This window comes from Streptopelia decaocto (assembly GCF_964273445.1).
Source record: "Streptopelia decaocto genome assembly, chromosome: 7".
Taxonomy (NCBI): Eukaryota; Metazoa; Chordata; class Aves; order Columbiformes; family Columbidae; genus Streptopelia; species Streptopelia decaocto.
Window position 1 is genome coordinate 42,656,683 of NC_138661.1, and position 18,784 is coordinate 42,675,466.

General features: G+C 45.5%; 1 protein-coding gene across 4 annotated transcripts; it reads left to right on the forward strand.

Annotated features, from left to right (window-relative positions):
- Positions 1–1,795: 1,795 nt before the first annotated feature.
- Positions 1,796–18,498, forward strand: DDB2 (damage specific DNA binding protein 2). Of its 4 annotated transcripts, none has more exons than XM_082057727.1 (11): positions 1,796–2,615; positions 3,561–3,744; positions 7,133–7,263; positions 8,347–8,538; positions 11,276–11,442; positions 12,839–12,938; positions 14,345–14,522; positions 15,666–15,811; positions 16,091–16,255; positions 16,556–16,601; positions 17,282–18,498. In XM_082057727.1, the coding sequence occupies exons 1-11, from the start codon at positions 2,538–2,540 to the stop codon at positions 17,530–17,532; spliced, it is 1,638 nt and encodes a 545-aa protein (XP_081913853.1). In that variant the 5' UTR covers positions 1,796–2,537; the 3' UTR covers positions 17,533–18,498. The 4 variants fall into 4 exon arrangements, with proteins under 4 accessions (XP_081913853.1, XP_081913854.1, XP_081913855.1 ...); XM_082057728.1 differs by lacking the exon at positions 11,276–11,442 and adding an exon at positions 9,383–9,528 and having other exon boundaries at positions 1,802–2,615; XM_082057729.1 differs by lacking the exon at positions 1,796–2,615 and adding an exon at positions 3,081–3,449.
- Positions 18,499–18,784: the final 286 nt, after the last annotated feature.

Here is an 18,784-nt window from a genome sequence, read left to right on the forward strand (position 1 = left end):
CATAAAAATAAGCCTAATATTCTGCCCACACATAATTATACTCCTCTGACTTTGCCGCATACTGTAGTTTGAAGACTGTGAGACTGTAAATACACATAAGAATATTTTTTTTCAGATTACTCTTACTCTGGCTTGCTCAGTGCCCCAGGCCAGTGCCAGTTCTTCTGTGCGTGATTTGTGTACTATCTGCTATTCTTGTCCTTAGTGAATAATAATCACAAAAATATCTGGTGATTCTCTAGAGAGAAAGCAAACTTGGTGTTAGTAATTGATAAAATGACTGTATTTAGCAGTTTATTTAGTGTTGGTGCAGCCGCACCTCAAGAACTGTGTGCAGTTCTGGGCCCCACAATTTAAGAAGAATGTGAAGGTCTCTCAATGTGTTGAGGGGAGAACAACAAAGCTGGTGAAAGGACTGGAAGAAATGTCCTGTGAAGAGTCACTGAGGACTTTGGGTTTGTCTAATTTGGACAAAAGGAGGCTGAGGGGAGACCTCATTGCTCTCTGCAGCTTCCTGAGGAGAGGATATGGAGAGGGAGGTGCTGAACTCTTCTCTCTGGGATCCATCCAGTGATTTGACACGTAGGAATGGTTCAAAGCCGCACCAGGGAAGGTTTAGACTGGACATCAGGAAGCACTTTTTTACCGAGAGAGTGGTCAAACACTGGAACAGGCTTCCTAGAGAGGTGGTTGATGCCCCAAACCTGTCAGTGTTTAGAGGCATTTGGACAATGCCCTTAATAACATGCTTTAGCTTTTTGTCAGCCCTGAACTGGTCGGGTAGTTGGAGCAGATGATCACTGTAGGTCCCTTCCAACTGAAATATTCTCCTCTCCTCAGTGCTAACCATGATAGCTCCAAGAGGGAACCACAGGGGTTACTGAGAGTGTGCTCTGCATGGGGATGCTGCTGTTGGGAGACAAATGGAACGGGGACAGGAATTGTGCATCTTTGCTGGAGGTAACTTGGATAACAGTGTCAGAGTTTTCTTTGGGATTAATACATAGAACATTGAAATCAATACAAGTCTTTCAGTCTAATTAAAGAAGGTTGGCATCAGGGCCCCTTTTTTTCAGTTACCAATTTAGAAAGGTACCCTTTCCCTTTTAAAGTACATGAAACCCAAAAGAGCTTAAGATTTGTGTGACTTAATCAGTATTTTGTTCATGATGCCTTATGAACTCCACAGATTATCTCCAATGATGATGGCTTCTGCCGACCTATAGGTGAAATTGGTGATCACTGTCAAGATAAGAAGGATCTTTTTCTGTAGTAGTTTCCCTTCCTGGAAATCAGGTTTTCAAGGCTTCAGGGGGAAGAAGGGAAGTGCATGTTCAGTTATTCCTCTTGCTATTTTTTGCTAATGGGCACATTTCTAAGAATATTGTGTATTACAGAAGTCCTTGACAACACTTTAAGATTTGCTAATTGGGTTGATGTATATGTTCAAAACCAGTTTGTGTTGTTTGTCAGTGATTATGATTTTTTTGTGAACGTCATTTTGATACTCAGGATGGCAGCAACTAAATACAATGTTGTTACTATTCAGGAGAAAAGCATAGAGCCTGGATCTTCATTGTTTTTCTTAGCAGTTTTTCTGTGCATTCCTTAATAGTGAGAAAATGCATAGGTAACTATAGTGCAAGAAAAAAAAAAAACAACAAAGCACCACAACACCCAAACCAAAAAGCCCCACAATTCAAGGAGTGGTTATGTACGGGTATTTTAGGATGTGTGTTCATAGCCACCTGTGTGGATGACTGGACTTTAATTACTCAATATAGTTACTTGTGGGACTGAAGCCTGGGGCCCTGTTGCTCCGGAGATAAGGTTCCCCAGGCAGCAGGGCGGGCAGACCGCAGCCTCCTCCGCAGGCGAGGGGGGACGTGCTGGTACCCCCAGCTGCGCTGTCAGGCTCTTCCTTCCCCATTAATCTGCTACGTAAGATCCAGTAGTCTCTGAGCTGGTCTTGCTGTGGCTTTTTTATGTGTCTTTAAAGTGCATTTTTTTTCGGAGTTCCAACACCAGGTGCATCTTGTGGAAGTTGTGTTTTGAAATAATACCTTTATTTTTTTTTTGGTTGCTGGTTGGTTGATGTATTTTGGGTCCTTACCATGCAGCTTTAATATCCCAATTTGGTGCTCTGGAAAGTAATGAAGTATGTAAGATTGTAAGTCCTCTGCCAAAACAACAACAATAAGCTGTCAGAGGACACCTCAGAGGCTTTGCCTGTTCCGGGCCGGGCCGTGGGCGCAGTGGAGCGGGAGCCCCGCACCCCCCCGCGCCAGTGGAGCGGCGGGCGCTGCTCGGGCCGATCGCCGGCGGGGAGGCCGCAGAGGGTAAGGAGGGCGGGGGGGAAGCAGCGGCTGGGGCGGACACCCCTGGCCCTCCTCGGCCTCCCGCCGCAGAGGCCGCCGCTCCTTGGTGATGAAGGGCCGGCGGGGGCCGCGGGCTCTGCGCCGCTTCCCAGGGGCTGACGGACGAGCCTTCCCGCGGGGCCGCGCCGGGCGCCGCTGCCCCCCCTTCCCGCCCCGGTTATGAAACGGCGGGGGAGGGGCCGGCTGCCGCCCGCCGTCCTCAGCCGCGGTGGGGGAGCGGTGGCCGCAGGAGCGCAGGTGAGAGCGGGCGGCTCTTCCCGCCCAGGCCGCGGGGTAGCCGGGCCTGGGCCGGCACGGGGGCCCGGGGGCCGCGGCGCGGAGGGGCGGCCCCGCGGGGCCGGGTGGGGCCCGGAGGCGCATGCTGGGCACTATTCGGGGAAGCTTGCGCGGTGCCTGCCGAGCTATATTTAAAACGGGCAGATGCCCCTGACAGCCATTCACGAATTATAAATAAGTTCAGCGCCAGCGTGGATCAGCGTGTGCGAGGCCGCTGGCGGAGGATCCCCTGGGGGAACGTGCCGCGCACAGGGCGGGTGACGCCGCCCGCCGGCGGGCACGAGGGCGGTGGGAGGCCCGCGCCTCGGCCAGGGGGCTGGGGGGCGTTTTGGGTGTCACAACGCGAGACACGAGGGCTGCCTCCCACCGCGGGTCAGAAGAGCAGTTCAGGTGTGGCTGCCAGCTAGGGCAGGAATCCAATCCCAGTATCGAGTGGTGGTTGTGAGGAAAAGTGGCTGTTAAATAGGAAGTGTCTTCTGAGCATGTTTGGTGCAAGATCGGCCAGCCCTGGCCATCGTTATAAAAGCTCTGACCTTTTCCTTAGCTGAATCCAAAGTACTCAGTGTGAGCTACTAGAGAAACAGTAGGGTATTATGTGGTTTCACAGATGTACTTTATGCAGATCTGTGGGTTTTAAGCTTAAAAGTTCAGTAAAAGCACATCTGTCAAAACATATTCTAATGCTTTAGGATACATTCATTTTAATACATGAACAAAGAAGAATTATTAAACCTGTTCCTCTCTCCAGCAGAGCACAACAAAAAGCTAGTGTCATGCTGATGGAAGAGGGTACAGGTATAATCACTTCTTTCAGACCACTGGGATATGTTTTGTTCCAGTTTTCTTCTCCGTCTTCTAGTTAAAAGTGTATGACAGTCTTACCTTCCATGCTTTGTTTGCTTTTAGTGGTTAGACAGAATGGCTCCAGTGAACCAGCCAAAGGACAAGAAGCACGAGAGGGCACATGAGCATTGTCTGGAAGAGGCAAAATCAGCTGGGAAGAGGAAACTGGAATGCGAGCAACTAGGGAATGAGCCACAAGCAAAGAGGTTGTTTGTGAGAAAAACATCCAAACCCCCAGAGAAAATCGGTAACATTTCCTCAGATCCTTACTGTTTCTCCCAACCAGATTTACCGTAAATGACAGGCATCAACTAGTTGAAGAGGGAGAATGCCAAGAAGTGTGTTCAGACATGAGTGTTTAGGTAGGGTTATATATTGAAGTGATACATGTATTGGGGTAGTGCATTCTCCAGTTATCTGTCTAGTTTGTGTGTGTGTGCGTGCATATGCTTGTGTTTCATTTTTGAGATTCCATACCCCTTGGTAGAAGCCCTTTCACTGAAGATGCTGTCACAGCTCGTTTGGGGGTGGTTAATTTTTGTGGAGTTCCTGAATTACCAGACATCTGCTTTATTGTAGGACATACCAAGCTTGGTAATGCATTGTTTCCTCTCCCATGCAATTCTTAACACAGTTTCAGCATGTAGTCTGAACTGGCATTTTTACCCAATGCTTTGTATATTCTAACTTTTGCTACAGTAAGTAGGAATACTTTCTACTTCAATGTTCAGGTTAGACTGAACAGAATTTTTTAGTTAACACTTCTCCTGTGCAGTTTTTTCCTTTAGTATGTTACTTTAAAAAAAAAAGTCTCTTAAAAGATTTTTGGTATAATGAGAGGTGGTGAAGTTTTGAGATACTGGAAAGGGTAATGCTGTGCATTATCAAGGAAGTTGTGTAGGCTTCTGCTACAGTAAGGACTATTTTCATAGAATCACAGAATCATTTAGGTTGAAAAAGACCATTAAGATCATCGAGTCAAACTGTTAACCTGCCACTGCCAAGTCCACCTCTAAACCATGTCCCTAAGCACCATGTCTACGTGTCTTTTAAACGCGTCCAGGAATGGTGACTGATCCGCTTCCCTGAGCAGCCCATTTCAATGCTTGACAACCCTTGTGGTGAAGAAATTTTTCCTAATATCCAATCTAAACCTCCCCTGGCACAATTTGATGCTGTTGCCACTCATTCTGTCACTTGTTGCTTGGGAGAAGAGACCAACACCCTCCATGCTACAACCTCCTTTCAGGTAGTTGTAGACAGTGATAAGGTCTCCCCTCAGTCTACATTTCTCAGATAAAACCTATAATTCCTTTGTTTGGAGATCACTGAAGTTACTTCCTTGTGTGGAAATACTGCACGTTTCCTGTACAATTTTGGCTTTAAGGATCCAGAAATGACTGGATGTTTTTCAACAGAGATAGAGGAGTTATACAATTTCCATTGTCTGGCATGTAACTCTAAACTTGAAGCAGTTGGCAGTATGAACAGCAGACGTGGAGACAAAATACTCTGAAAGGAGTTCTGTGTTTAACTGCGGATAGTTAAAGCGCCTTCTGTAGTTCATTTGATTTTCATTGTAACTTCATGGCCTGATTTTCAGATTTGGTGAGCATCTGCAGTTCCTGTAAGATTCAGAGGGAATTGGCTGTAGCTCATACTTTGGAAAAATGAGGCAAATAATATTTTTCCCTTAAGCCCTTTTTCAAAAGATGGAGACCTTTGTATTTGAGCTTTTCCATTCTGTGTTCCAGTTTTGATTTATATATGGAATAGTGTGGCCAGCAGGACTAGAGAAGTGTTTGTTCCACTGTACTCGGCACTGGTGAGGCTCCACCTTGAATACTGTGTTCAGTTTTGAACCCCTCGTCATAAGAAGGACATTGAAATACTAGAGAAAGTGCAGAGGAGGGTGACGAAGCTGGTGAGGGGTCTTGGAGCACAAGTCTGATGAGGAGCAGCTGAGGGAACTGGGGCTGTTTAGCCTGGAGAAAAGGAGACTGAGGGAAGACCTTACCACTGTCTACAACTACCTGAAAGGAGGTTGGAGCATGGAGGGGGTTGGTCTCTTCTCCCAAGCAGCACATGATAAGGTGAGAGGAAAAGGCCTCATGTTGCGGTAGGGGAGGTTTAGATGGGGTATTAGGAAAAAATTATTCACAGAAAGTGTTGTCAGGCATTGGAACAGGCTGCCCAGGGAAGTGGTGGAGTCACCATTCCTGGAGGTGTTTAGAAGGCGTTTAGAAGAGGTTCTTAGGGACATGGTTTAGTGCTAGAGTTGGGTTATGGTTGGACTCGATGATCCTGAGGTTCTCTTCCAATTGAAATAATTCTATGTTTTGGAAAAAGTGTTTTCTTCTCCTGAGTCGTATAGGACGGTTTCAGTTTCTTGCAACTGAAACACTTCTTTAAAGTGTTTCTTCCAGCAGATTCTAAAAAAGGCCTGAAGTTTGTTTCTTATTTAATTATCCTTTATAATAAAACAGAATTTGGAAAAAATACATCTGTTTCCATCACACCTGAAGAAGGAACTGTGGATGCTAATTCTTCTGTGGGAGAAAAAAAAAGGAATTAGAATATGAATACTTTTATACGTATTTTAACAGGTGTGACAAGTGTTTGCACTATGTTGGCGTGTGAACAAAGAAGTTTAGTCTCACACCCATGCATTTCGAGGCTCCAGTGTTGCATTAAAGGACGATTTCATTTAGGGTCTAATCGTATATGATGAACCCTATGTTTTGGGTTTGGTGTTGGGTTGTTTTTTTTTTTTTTTTTAATAAATACCCTTAAATTAAAATATCATTTTTGTTTCTTAAGAAATGCTTCTTTCCCATTTGACGTCTGGATCCCCTGGGGTGTTACAAACCATTGCTGTGGGGATGATTAGATTACAGACACCGGACTGAATAGATCTGTTCTTTATGTAAAAGTCCCTGAAGATAAAAACTTGGAACATGAACAAAATATAGAAGCATGCTGTACTCTCAGCAAAAATCACTCCAAACAGAGAGGTTTTCGGGTGATGAGGCGTCAGCAAGTCTATTATCAAAAACAAAACTCTGAGTGCTGTAGACAGACTGTACGGGCTACAGCACAAGCACATGGAAAATTCTGATTCATGACGAGGCATTTCAGGAACTGTATGGGAAGCCACGTTGCTACGCATGTGGAATTTTCAGATGTTAATGTTTCTGCTGGTCACATGTCTGACCTTCCCTTTGCTGTACTCAGGGGCTTACCACCTTCCATGGACTATTTCCAAGTTGTTGGGGCTCTGGATACCTTCATTGTATTTTGGGTATGAACCATTCAAATTGTATACTGTCCAAGAGATGCACCACCTATGGCTTTGCTTTAGTCCTCTCCTGTTCTTTTTTTGATAAATCTTCAGCAAAGAGAGGGAAGGTGTATCAAGAAGCATATGTGCAGCTCTGGCAGCCTATGGGAAGCACCAGGCTTCATAATTGCAGAGGCTGCTTCACCTTAGAGATACAAGAATAATTTAGAGATTTACCTTGTGGCTCAGGCTTTTCACGGATTTAGCAGCAAGTGCAGATATATTCCTGTGTTTTTTATTGAGTAAGCGTGACAGGTGTTTGCCCTCAGTATGTTTTACTCTTTTTCTCTGTCAGGTTGGAGTAGAGGTGGGTCTGTGGTGAGAAACAACAAAGTCCTTTTCCATCAGCTGGAGCGACAGCGCAGCATTGTTCATTATGTCTACCAGAACATGCTGGGAGGCTCCATTCGGGCACAGCTCAGGCAGGTAAGAAGTTTCCCCTTCATGACTTGCTGGACATCTCAGCTCTCTACCTAAAAACATCTTGAACACACCCAGGGAAACTTTAAAGGGGCTTAAAGTTCCTCGCACACAGAGTTTGTGGCTCCAAGTCTGTTGCACCTTTATGTTTCTTAATCCTGTAAAATGCAAGAGCTGAGGTGTCTTGCCCTTTTGGTTGACCTGGCCCTGTCACTCTGCATTTTATCCCTCTGTTCTTCTTTGAATCATATTTAAACTTACCTGCTCTACTATTTGATTTATTGCACAGTGCTACTTTTGCACACTAATCTGACTGGTTTGTCATACTGTTTTGCATACACTCTTGCTTTGTAATCATGTCAGGTTTCATTTTGATGTTTCCTCTTCGCAGACATATTCCTTCAAGTCCATAATGTTTTACTGTTTTCAGAGCCATACTCCTTTCATTTGAAAATCAGCTTTTTCTGTAACACCCAGAGATGGGAAGCACCTGGGGTAGCTTTATCTTCCATATGATTTCTCTCTTTCAAGTATCCAAATGATAAAGAAATCACCAAGCTCATCCAAGCAGTGCCTGTTCCTCAACTGAATAACAATACAATCGTGCCATGGTGTCTCATGCACTGTTTCAAGTGTTTAGTTCACTCTTAAGCTCTATAGTTGAGCTGCAGACTGTTTGGATGGAGGGGCATAATATTTTCTCTCTGGGTGATGTGTAACATTTTGTGATGCTCAGTAAAGACATAGATAGTTGTAAGTGCCTTTTACTGATGTGGAGACATATTCTCCTTCCTTGTTAATGTTAATTATCTTGCCTTTTTAGCTCAGTCCACGAGGCTTAACTCCCTGTACATCATTTCAAGTATGGTATCTCCCAGTTCTCTGCTTTCTGAGTGCTGTGTCTGACGTGGATTTGTGTGGCCACAGGCTATTTCCCCTGGGGACAGTATGTTCTTCATTCTACAGAGAGGCTTAGAATTTTGTGTGAATGTACTAACACCGATGGCAATTAGAAATTGCTAGCACTACTCATTCAGAGAACCTCAGCGATTCCTGCAAAAGTCATAATTCTCTTTATTTTCTTAACAGTGTCTGCAGCTGCCCTTCCTGCGTTCTCTTGCCTCATACCGCCTCTTTCGAACAGCAAGTCCCTTTGACAGGAGAGTGACATGCCTGGAATGGCATCCAACACACCCCAGTACTGTAGCTGTTGGTTCCAAAGGTGGAGACATTATCCTTTGGGACTATGAAGTACTTACTAAAACCTGCTTCATCAAAGGGGTAAGCCTCTGGGTGCATGGAATGGGTGGGAGGGAAGACTGGAGCACCATAAAATACTGCAGATCAAAACTGGGGTCTGTTGTGAGAAGCATGTCAGGGTCTTGGGTTGCAGAGTAGCCAGCTGTGGGGCAGGACTGAGGTGCAACAGCAAGTCTGTTCCTAAGTCCCAGATTGTTCTAGCACTGGGGAGAACTGAGGCGTGTTAAGTTCATAATGAAGCAGCACTTGCTGTGTGCTCAGTGGAAAAATAATACAACAACTAGCAAAACAGTTATCTTAAAGGGTTGCTAGAAAAGAAGTAGGCAGGGAGGGTCTGTCTGCTTTAGGTCTTTATCTTTCTCTGCTCACCTTTTATTCTGTGCCAAATGAGGAAACATCTTTGAGTGTGGGGAAACTAAGTCCCTTTATTTAAAGTGAGAAACTAAGGTAGAATCAATGGTTTCTATAGCTGGCATGTCCCTTGTTGCTGTATTCAGCCATTCCCATTCTGACAGGGACCCAAAGACTGTGACTGCTTTCTAAATTCACATAGGTATACAATGGGAGGAGGTCTATCCTCCAGAAGTTCCGGAGCCATCTTTCTCTTTTTGTAAATAGTGTAGTGCCAGCCAGCCAGGGAGTACATTGTGGGGACTGAAGGAGCTGCAGTTTTGCCCTCCAGGAGGGTAGCTGTGTAGACAGCCATCCTCTGGGAAGACACAGTTGTGTCTGCCCTCTCGAAGGGCTGTGGTGTGTTTCACTGTTTCTGTTAAGGACATAGCAGTGAATGCAGACTTACAGAACACACTTTTCTACTTCCCCGTCACTCAGTGGATTTTTCTTTTGTTCATCCCCTTCCTTGTAGATGGGAGCTGGAGGGGCCATCACAGGAATGAAGTTTAACCCTTTTAACCCTAGTCAGCTGTACACTTCGTCAGTTGCCGGCACTACCACCCTGCAGGATTTTAATGGCAATACTGTCCGGGTCTTCACCAGCACCGAGGACTGGGAGTAAGAAATACAGCAATGCTTTGGGCCTCTGTGTCCTGCTGGCAGGAGCGCTACAGAGAGAGAGAGAAAGAGAGAGAGAGAGAGAGATACGTTTGCCTCTAATATGTGAGAGCTGGGCTTCTTCTTCTCCACATATGTGTTGCTTATTCTCTGAATTTCAGGGGTGCTCTCTCTTCCAGAGAGGTTCACTCTCCCTTTTTATTTTTCCCTGAAAGGGGGTGGTGGGTAGAAGAGAACTTTTCTTCCTGAAGGGGAGGGAGTCTTTGATGATGCTTACTTCCTGTTACACATGGGATTGTGGGGGTGCCAGTGGATTTCCTCAGCTGTCTGTTCTTAAACCTTCCACTCTGTGTCCTGGGGACCTTTTAGTCTTTTCACATGTTAGCAGTGCTGCTCCTTGTCAGATGATTTTTACGGGACAATTTATAGTCCCATTAGTGCTTCTGCACAAACACCGACTTCAAGTGGTGTGTGTCATAAGGATCACCCCAGTTCATTCTACCTAACTTTTGATTCTTATGTAAAATACCAAAATTAAGAGTCTGGGCTACTTCAGCAATGAATGGAAAGAGGAGATTAATCACTAGAGGCAACTCTGTCTGCCTGTGCTTACAATCACCCTCTCACACAGTTGCTTTTCTGTGGACTCATGAGGAGGCCTGAGCACTTAAATTAGTTACTTCAGTTCACTTAAACTTTACTTAAAGGTAAGTGAGGGAAGTTGGGTTAGTGTCCTCTTTACTTTTCCCCACCTGATTCTTTCTGGGTGGCAGCTTTCATGGTTGGTTTCTATATGGGCTGTTCCAGCTGCAACCTTGTAATAGGGCAGAAGGTGACCCCAAGTGGTGCTGGGGTGATTGGCCAGCTGAGCAAGGAGAGATCGGCTGGGTCCTGGGACATGAGATCTCCTATCCTGGTGGGATGCCTGTTACAGCAATGATGCCTGGATTGGACAGGGCATGCCATCCTCCCACTGCTGTGAGGACAGGCAGGCTCTGTGGGAGGGCCTTTTTAAATCTTCATTGTCTTCTTGAAATCTGGTATTTACAGTGAGACTTCATTAGCTGCTCTGTGAGCAGCAGATGGAGTGTGCTTGAGTATCAAAAGAGCATGGGGACTCCCAGCTAGCATCCTTCTTTTCTGTCTTTGTGTAGGGTTTCCACATTTTCTCAGTAGGCAGATTGGGTAAAAAAACGTAACAAAAAAAACATAACAATATAACACAACACAGAACATAAGGTTCCTGTGCTATGAGGGTAGCAGTAGCATTTCTCCTTGCACCGCTCTCTTCCTGCCTGCTGGTACCTTGAGAAAGACCAGATACAGCATTGGAAGCAGCCTGTAGAGAACTGGTGAATGATGTCTCTTTAAGAAAAGCTTGGTGCAGGGCTGTCATGAGGTTTTATGTGGTTTCTGCATGGAATGGTGCTGATTTTGCTTGTGATCTCCTGAGGCTGGTCTGAGCCAGGTGATTCACTGCAGATTAGTCCTACCCTCATAGCAGAAGCAGCAATGCTGCTAATTATGTGTGCAGCCCAAAGTGGTGGGGTTGAACTTACAGGCTCAGAATGTATGTGCTCAGATGGGAAAGAGACTAGGAAAAAAGAGCTCTTATGTACGTGCCCTGTCAGCAAGCACTGCACTGTACCTAGGGAAACCAGCAGTGTGTTCCAGGAGATGAATGTTGTATTAAGATTTTTGTCTTCCACTCTAACCTTGATGCATCTTGGCTTTGTGTGTATTCCAGAAAGGGCCAGGAGATTCTCTCGGAGACATGAAGTTCAGTCCTTATGAGGCAGTGAAGCTTTATGTGGCATCAGGGGATGGTACCCTAAGTCTGCAGGACCTTGAGGGCAGAGCTGTGCAGGTGATCTCCCGTGCCCCGGACTGTGGCCATGAGCACCATAATGTTTGGTGAGAAGGGAGCACCGCAAGGTTGATTCTCTGTTCCTTGGGGTTAACACTGCGCTGCTGCTTGTGCTGTCTAACATCTTCATTTTTACCAGTGTTAGGAGATTCTTGGTATGAATTGGTCTGTGAGGGAGCTTGGAGACAGGCTCCTGTGCCCAACCCTAGCCCTGCAGGGTGGGTGACAAGCTGGGCAGTCACAGGGCACTCAGGCTTTTACAGCAGCTAAGCGTGCTGTCTGCATCCTCCGGTGTTGCTTTCTGGTGGCGCCATCTCCTCTCTTACAGGTGCAGACAGCTTTTCACTTCATAAAGTGTGAGGTGAGAAGAGCAGAATAACTTCCTTCTCTTGATTGCCATCAGTGTTCTGCTTTGGCTGTAGCAGCTCAGGTAGCGTAGGAAAGCCACAAGACATTCCTGCACAATCTGAATTTCAGGTTATAATTTCAGGTTCAGTTTACCCTGTTGCCCCTCTGAAATCTTCAGGCTCACTGTGATAAATTCCATTACCTTGAATTCTCAAATAATTTATCTTTGTAAGTGAAGCTTTTCCAACAAGTTCCCAAAGGACCCCAACTTTATTCTTGCTGCCCTTCCCCTCCCAGCAGAGCTGGGGTTAAGACCTATGCCTTTATCAGATAAGTCTCTATTCAGTTTTGTTTCCTGGAGCATGAAGTTGCACGTGCAACTTCCCAGTCCAAAGCTTTTGTCTTTGCTGCTGCTTCAGTGTTTCGTGGAAAACATCATATTAAAGCCATTTCTTTACATTTGTCAGCGTCACAAGGATATTCTGGTGTTTCCCAAGGTATGTCCATGTGCAGGCACCAAGTGGCTTTTCAGCCTCTTGTTATGTCCCACTGTCCCAGCATGTCACACTTCCATGTAATGAGCACTTCACAAATGACTAGGAAGCTATTGTTCCAGTATTTAAACGGTGACCACAAAGACGACTCCATTTTTACAAGGAGTCCCATGGAAAAGATGAGGGCTAGTGGGTACAGGTTACTCCTGGGGAGATTCCAGTTGGACACAAGAGGGAAATTTTTCACAATGAGAACAATCAGCCATTGGAATAATCTCCCCATGAAAGTGGTGGGTTCCCCAACACTGGAGACTTTTAAAGATTCAGCTGGACAGGATGGTTTGCCATCTTGTCCAGAGTGTGCTTTTGCCAGGAAAGGTTGGACCAGATGATCCTTGTGGTCCCTTACAAGCTGGTATTCTATGATTCTGTTTCATACTCAGTCACCAACACAAAGCTTTGCTGGTAAACTGTCCCCCTTCCTGATACTCAGGCCTACACCATCAGGCAGGAGGCTGCAGTTGCAACCTTGTTGAACCAGAGCTCCACTTCCTTCACTTCCCTGTGAGAGGCAGCACTGATTTTGTGTCTTTCCCTCCAGTTGCTGGTACTGCAGCGTTGATGTTTCTGCAAGCTGCCGTGCAGTGGTGACAGGTGATAATTTGGGCAATGTGGTCCTGCTCAGCACTTCTGGTGAAAAGGTTTGTATGGCTTCATGCAGCATCTCCTCAACGGGAATCTTCATGGCTCGTGTGCTTTCCTACCCTACAGGGACCCTGAAAAGAGGAGCAAGTATCTTGCAGCTCAGGAGATGAGTCCACCCATTGTCTAGGTGGTGAGAAGTCCTCCACTTCTGGCATTCATTAGACATTTTCACGTTGTTGGATGTCACGGTAACAATTCCCAAACAGAGGGACTGTGTCGCATGCTACCCCTTCATTAGAGTATTTGGTACTGGCCAGAGTAATTACAGGTAACCTGAAGGTGTGAGCACCCTCTCCCAACAACTTTCACAATTTCAGAAACTTAGTGCACTGATGGGAACCATTTAGGAGATACTGCTTTGATGTGTACCCTTCCATGGCTTTGGAGCAGTGACACAGCAGGAATTCAGCAGATGTTGGGATAGAAATTGCACTGCTGCCATTAGACACGAGAGGGCAGGCAGAGGCAGCTTGTGACTTCCAGTCTGAACTAGTACAAACCCTTCAATTAGAGAATAGTTGAAGTGCCCCTGCTTTCAAGAGCCTGCTGTACTGTCACACTGGAATTACCATTTCTCTTGCCTGTGAGGGTAACATCTGTAAGGGTTTGCCGGCTGGTGAGCTCTAGCCAGAGGCAGCTGGGTACACTATTGGGCAGAGTCAGGAGTGCTCCAAATGACTTGTGCTTATTCAAGATTAGTTGCTTGCTTTCTTTTTTTTTTCTTTTCCTGAAAGAATGTGGCAGCCTTTTCTGCACTTGGGAGATGCCCATTATTGTAGGGAGGATGGGCCAGTTTTGCCCTTTGGATTAGAAATAATCTTTCAGTTTCAGATATAAATTTATTCATGGCCACTTTATATCCATTTGTTCTTGTTAATTGAAATATTTCTCCTACCCTCATGTTTCTTTGCTGATAATGTTTCTAGAAGCCAGTTATATCTCCTCTCACCTTTTTTACTAAGATAAGCAAAGCAAGCTCTTTTGGTCTTCTCCCACAAAGAAGGCCCTTCTTACTATTTTGGCAGCGCATTTTCTGTACCTGTTGCAGTTTGTTTTAATCTTTCTGCAGGTGGAAGACTGACACTGGATAAAGTATTTCAGATGTGATCTTGCTTTATACAGTGGCACTAATACTTCCCTCCATGAATCAGGGATGGTGTTTTCCTTTCTCATAGCTTTAATAAATTAGGGTAAATTAGGTGTATCAGAGTTCTCCTAGAATTAAACAGTTCCCAAGATCATTCTTCTCCTTTCTTGTTTCCAGTGGATAAACTCTTGGTGTATTTTAGAAGTTCTGGTACTCTGTAAATGTGTGACCTCTTTACTCTGCTTCAGTAGATTCTTTTTTCCATTTCTTTACTCCAGACTGATACTGTGTTATTTTCTGTTTCCTCTGCTGCAGATTTGGAAGCTGAAATTGCACAGGAAGAAGGTGACTCATGTGGAGTTTAACTCCCGATGTGAGTGGTTGTTGGCCACAGCATCTGTAGATCAGACAGTGAAAATCTGGGACCTCAGAAACATCAAAAACAAAATGAATTTTCTTCATGTACTTCCTCATGACAAACCTGTTAATGCAGGTGAGTTAAAGATTTCGTTGCATGGATGTCTGCAGAGAGTCCACTCAGCTTAGCTTTTGTTGTTGTGGCAATGTTAGCTTTCTCTCAGATTTGAGGTTGCGCAGTAGCTAATGTTAAAGCAAGGATGGCAGTAGGAACGCGTGGGCAGAGGCAGGCCTCCCCAGGCCTCCAGAGGGGAGGTAAGCGGGCTGAGATGGAGAATGGTGCAACTTTGAAATCCTAGCCTAGTGATATAAAGAATTGGGTGTGCACATATAATCCTTTGGCCATAAAGACATGTAATCCCTTACCTGTTTTCCCTTATGCTTTGTGTCCCTTAGACATAAACCATTGACCAAATCTGAGACTAAGCTTGGATTCAGCCACACCTGGGCTTCTCTCTGAGAAGGAGCATAGAAAGCCAGGGGGTCCATTCTGAACATCATGACTGAACGGGAGAGCTTCTCTCTACCCTTTCACATCTCCTGTCCCCATAGAAATCACTTTAAAACAGCTCTCGTCAGATTCCGCTTGGCATATTTCCTCCATGCAATAATAGAGTGAACCTTGCCATCGAACTCTGTTAAGTCACACTTTTCTTTAAGTGATCTAAACACTGCTTTGTGGCAAGCAGGACCCTTAAATCACTCATGCATGACAAACTGGCGTAGTCTTAGACTTGCCATACAAACTGGCACTGTGCCGTGAGAGGTGAATGTGGAAGCATCAGCAGTGGCTGAGATTAGAAAACTGAATTTATTGGGGCAGTTTGTTTGACAAAAGCAGAGCATGAGACTCAAATCTCTGTTTCTTGGGTGCAGTATTACCAGTTCATGGAGGCCCAAACTGCAGATGTTTGTCTCAGCTTTTCTGCTAACTTTCTCTTTGAACGAGCAAGTTCCGTTGTTTGCAATGTCTCTTTCTATGATTCTAAAATGAGAATGATTCTTCCTGTGTAGCCCAGCACTGTGGGTTTCAGCTTACTGTTGTAAAAGTTTTGAGTTTGTTAGAGACATTTAGTCTTGTCTTTTGGGACACATGGCAATATCACACCCCCATTAAAGAAATAGCTGTGGGTTTCCAATCAGAGAAATGTGACTTTGATGTTTGCTGTCAGTCACAGCATTGTGACCTTTTGTTTGCCTGGTTGTCCCCTTCTCCCAGCTTACTTCAGCCCAACAGATGGTGCCAAGCTCCTAAGCACAGACCAGCGCAGTGAAATCAGGGTTTATTCATCTTCAGACTGGACCAAGCCACAGCATCTGATCCCACACCCACATCGTCAGTTTCAGCACCTCACGCCTATTAAGGTGAGTTAGGCCAGTGCAGTTTGAGAGAGGAGTATCATGCCTGGTGCAACCAGCTGGCTGTAAATCAGAAATAGTCTGATTCTGGTCAGGATACTACATTGGTGGGTGGGTGTTCATACTGCTGCAGCTCCCAGCAGAGCAGTGCTCTGAGGATACCCATGTTCCTCAGGCTGTGGGTGGGATGCACAAGCTGTTTCTCACAGTACTGCTTGTCTGCTGTGTGTCTGTGTGAGCTCTGTCCCTTTCTCTGAACTCCCTGTCACTCTGCTCTATGACCAGGCAACATGGCATCCTCGCTATGACCTCATTGTAGCAGGTCGCTACCCAGACCCTAAGTTCCCAGGGTACACAGTGAACGAGCTACGAACTGTTGATGTATTTGATGGAAACACTGGGGAGATGGTTTGTCAGCTCCATGATCCAAATGCTTCTGGTATCATCTCGGTGAGTTGAAGCTAGAAGGACCAGTGGCTCTGTACTGAACCGCAGCCAAGGGATGGGGGTGAGAGACTGGAACAGCAGGATTATCCTCTTTACCTGTGACAGACCCGTGCTTTCGTGGGGGTATGGCTGCCAGCTAAAGCTGCTGACTCGAGCAGGGCTGGCCCATGCTCATCTGTGGCTTTTCTGTGATACTCTTTAGGGAACGTTGGGTTTTCCAGATGGTTTGTTGCTGTTATATAAGCCCCAGTGCTCTTATGACTCTGTTATATAAACAGACTCTGACTGTGTTTCCATTTTCAGCTCAATAAATTTAACCCTATGGGAGACACGCTGGCTTCTGGCATGGGTAAGTAAAGAGAACCTGGGGTGCTAAGCGTGGCTGGGTTCCAGGCCCAGAAAAGGGCAGGCTTGTTTCTCCAGACTGAAGCAAATTGTGAGTGAAGGTTTCCCAAATCCTACTTGCTATAGCAGTCCCCTGTAATTTCCTACATCTGTAAAAGAGATTGATTGGGACCTCCTTTCCAGTCTTCCACCTTTGCAGTTAGAAAACAGGTTGCTGGTCAGCTCCTGTGAAACATTTCCTGAGAGCGCTAATCCAGAGGAGCGAGCAGCCGCTCTGCAGCAGGGAGCTGCTGCCTTCTGCCGGCCATCTAACAGCAGCAGAAAACCATGCTGGGGGAAGCCTTTTCCTGCCAGGCTGTGCCCTCTCCTATTTCCTAGGCTGCAGAGCCGAGATTATTGAGTTTTTCGTAGGCTGTTTGGGATTAAGGGAGCTGGTTATAGATTTAGGTCTTAGACCTGTGACAGGTAAGATTAGGAATTAGTTGATGATGTTTCTTAATTAGATCAAACTTCCATGGCTGTGTGGAGATAGCGTCTGCAATAAATACCTTTGTGTCCTCTGTACCTTGGAAATATCTTAAAACAGACAAAGCATTTTGAATTTCTGGCATTTAAGTGACATAGCCTAAGGTATTATATTTGATATAGAGTTTCTGATGCACAATGTTCAATTTTTCCTCTCAGGTTTTAATATTCTGATCTGGAGCCGGGAGGAGATGGTGGCCAAGAAGCAAGAACATCTTTTGAAAACCATGACAGAACAGGGGATTGGAAGCTGGAGTTTGTCCAGACGTGGAGGGCAGAGGCAGGCAAACCCTGGGACAAGGCAACTCAAAGCTAACTTACTGCCTTGGGAGCTGGAGGAGCCGAGAACAAAAAACAATGATTCCAAATCACAGGGAAGGAAGCGAAAAGGGAAGGATCTAGAGAAGTGATTTAGTATTTTGATCCTTTCTGGATCACAGGGTACAAATTCAGTGTTGGCAATGGGCAGTATAAGCCGTGCAGGGCATTAGATTTCTACTTTGTCCTTCCTCCCTGGATCTGATTGTGCTTCCCTGATTCCCTTTGCTTCCCCTTCTAGAAAGTTCTGTCACTACTCAGTTCCTCCTCCAAGTGGAGTTACCACACATTTTCCGAGGCAGTAGGAAAACTTCTGAGATGTTTTCAGATCCTGCTGAAGTTGCTGCTTCCAGCCTGCCGTATCTGCTTGTCATCGCTTGTCAGAAGTTCCCATCTCCTGTAGTCTGCTGTGGAGTAGCTCACAACAGGGTCCCCAGCTTGTTCTAGCCAAACTGAGCTAAGAAACCCTTTGCTAACAAGGTTAATGTCCTGAAAAGGTAGAATGTTCTCTGGGCTGAGGTGAGGGGTAGCTTGGGTAGCTTAAGAAACACCAGCCTCTCCCATATGCAAGCTTCTTTGGAAAATGCACATCTGTCAAGACCTCAGGCTTAGAGAATCTGTGCTTGCAGCTATTTAACTAGACCACGAAGAACATGATGATGCCAGAACTCTTTACCTTGCATGGGATGCAAGGGCAGCATGGAGCTGGCAATCTGGTGATTCTGTAGTTTCCATTTTCAGAGCTCTAGGCTTTTTCTTGCCACTGATTAGGTAATTTTTTTTCACTTGTGCCTAAGTGCTTCAGAAGGTTGGATAAAAATGTTGCAAAACAGAAACGAGGAATTTCTTCTAAACACCCCTGCTCAGAGCCAAATCTCAAGACTGCTGTTAAACTGAAAAGTTTTGCTTCTTCTAGTTTGTTTACAAGGCTGCCTGGGACCTTGCTGGTGTCCCAAAGGTTGATGGATGGGATGGGCTCCAGGCCTGCTCAGATTCTCTATGTTAACTTTTATAGTTTTGCAGTATTGATATTAATAAAGTTTTATACTGAAGTGAAATTCTTCTTTGATACAGAGCGTGGCTGCTTTGAGCATTCTGCTCAACTGCTTTTGTTTGAGGGAAGAAGTTACTGACCTTTCTGTGGGAGAGCTAAGAGATCTAGAACAGTGGTACAAACACGAGTCCCAGTACTGTGTCTACAGTGGACCCTTCCAAGTTGGGCAGGTTGCACTATGAGCTCTATCTGTGCATGGTTGCTGCAGTCAAAAATAGTTTATCTCAATTCTCACTCTGTTGTAAGTGGGATTGTAAATCAGGGATTTACTTTGGAACGGGGTATATGGC

Excerpts from the sequence above, each read along its gene's own strand:
- DDB2 (XM_082057727.1), top strand. The coding sequence starts at position 2,538 with ATGAAACGGCGGGGGAGGGGCCGGCTGCCGCCCGCCGTCCTCAGCCGC. Across the intron at positions 2,616-3,560 it reads CGGTGGCCGCAGGAGCGCAG|TGGTTAGACAGAATGGCTCC; the intron begins GTGAGAGCGGGC and ends GTTTGCTTTTAG. Across the intron at positions 12,939-14,344 it reads TCAGCACTTCTGGTGAAAAG|ATTTGGAAGCTGAAATTGCA; the intron begins GTTTGTATGGCT and ends CCTCTGCTGCAG.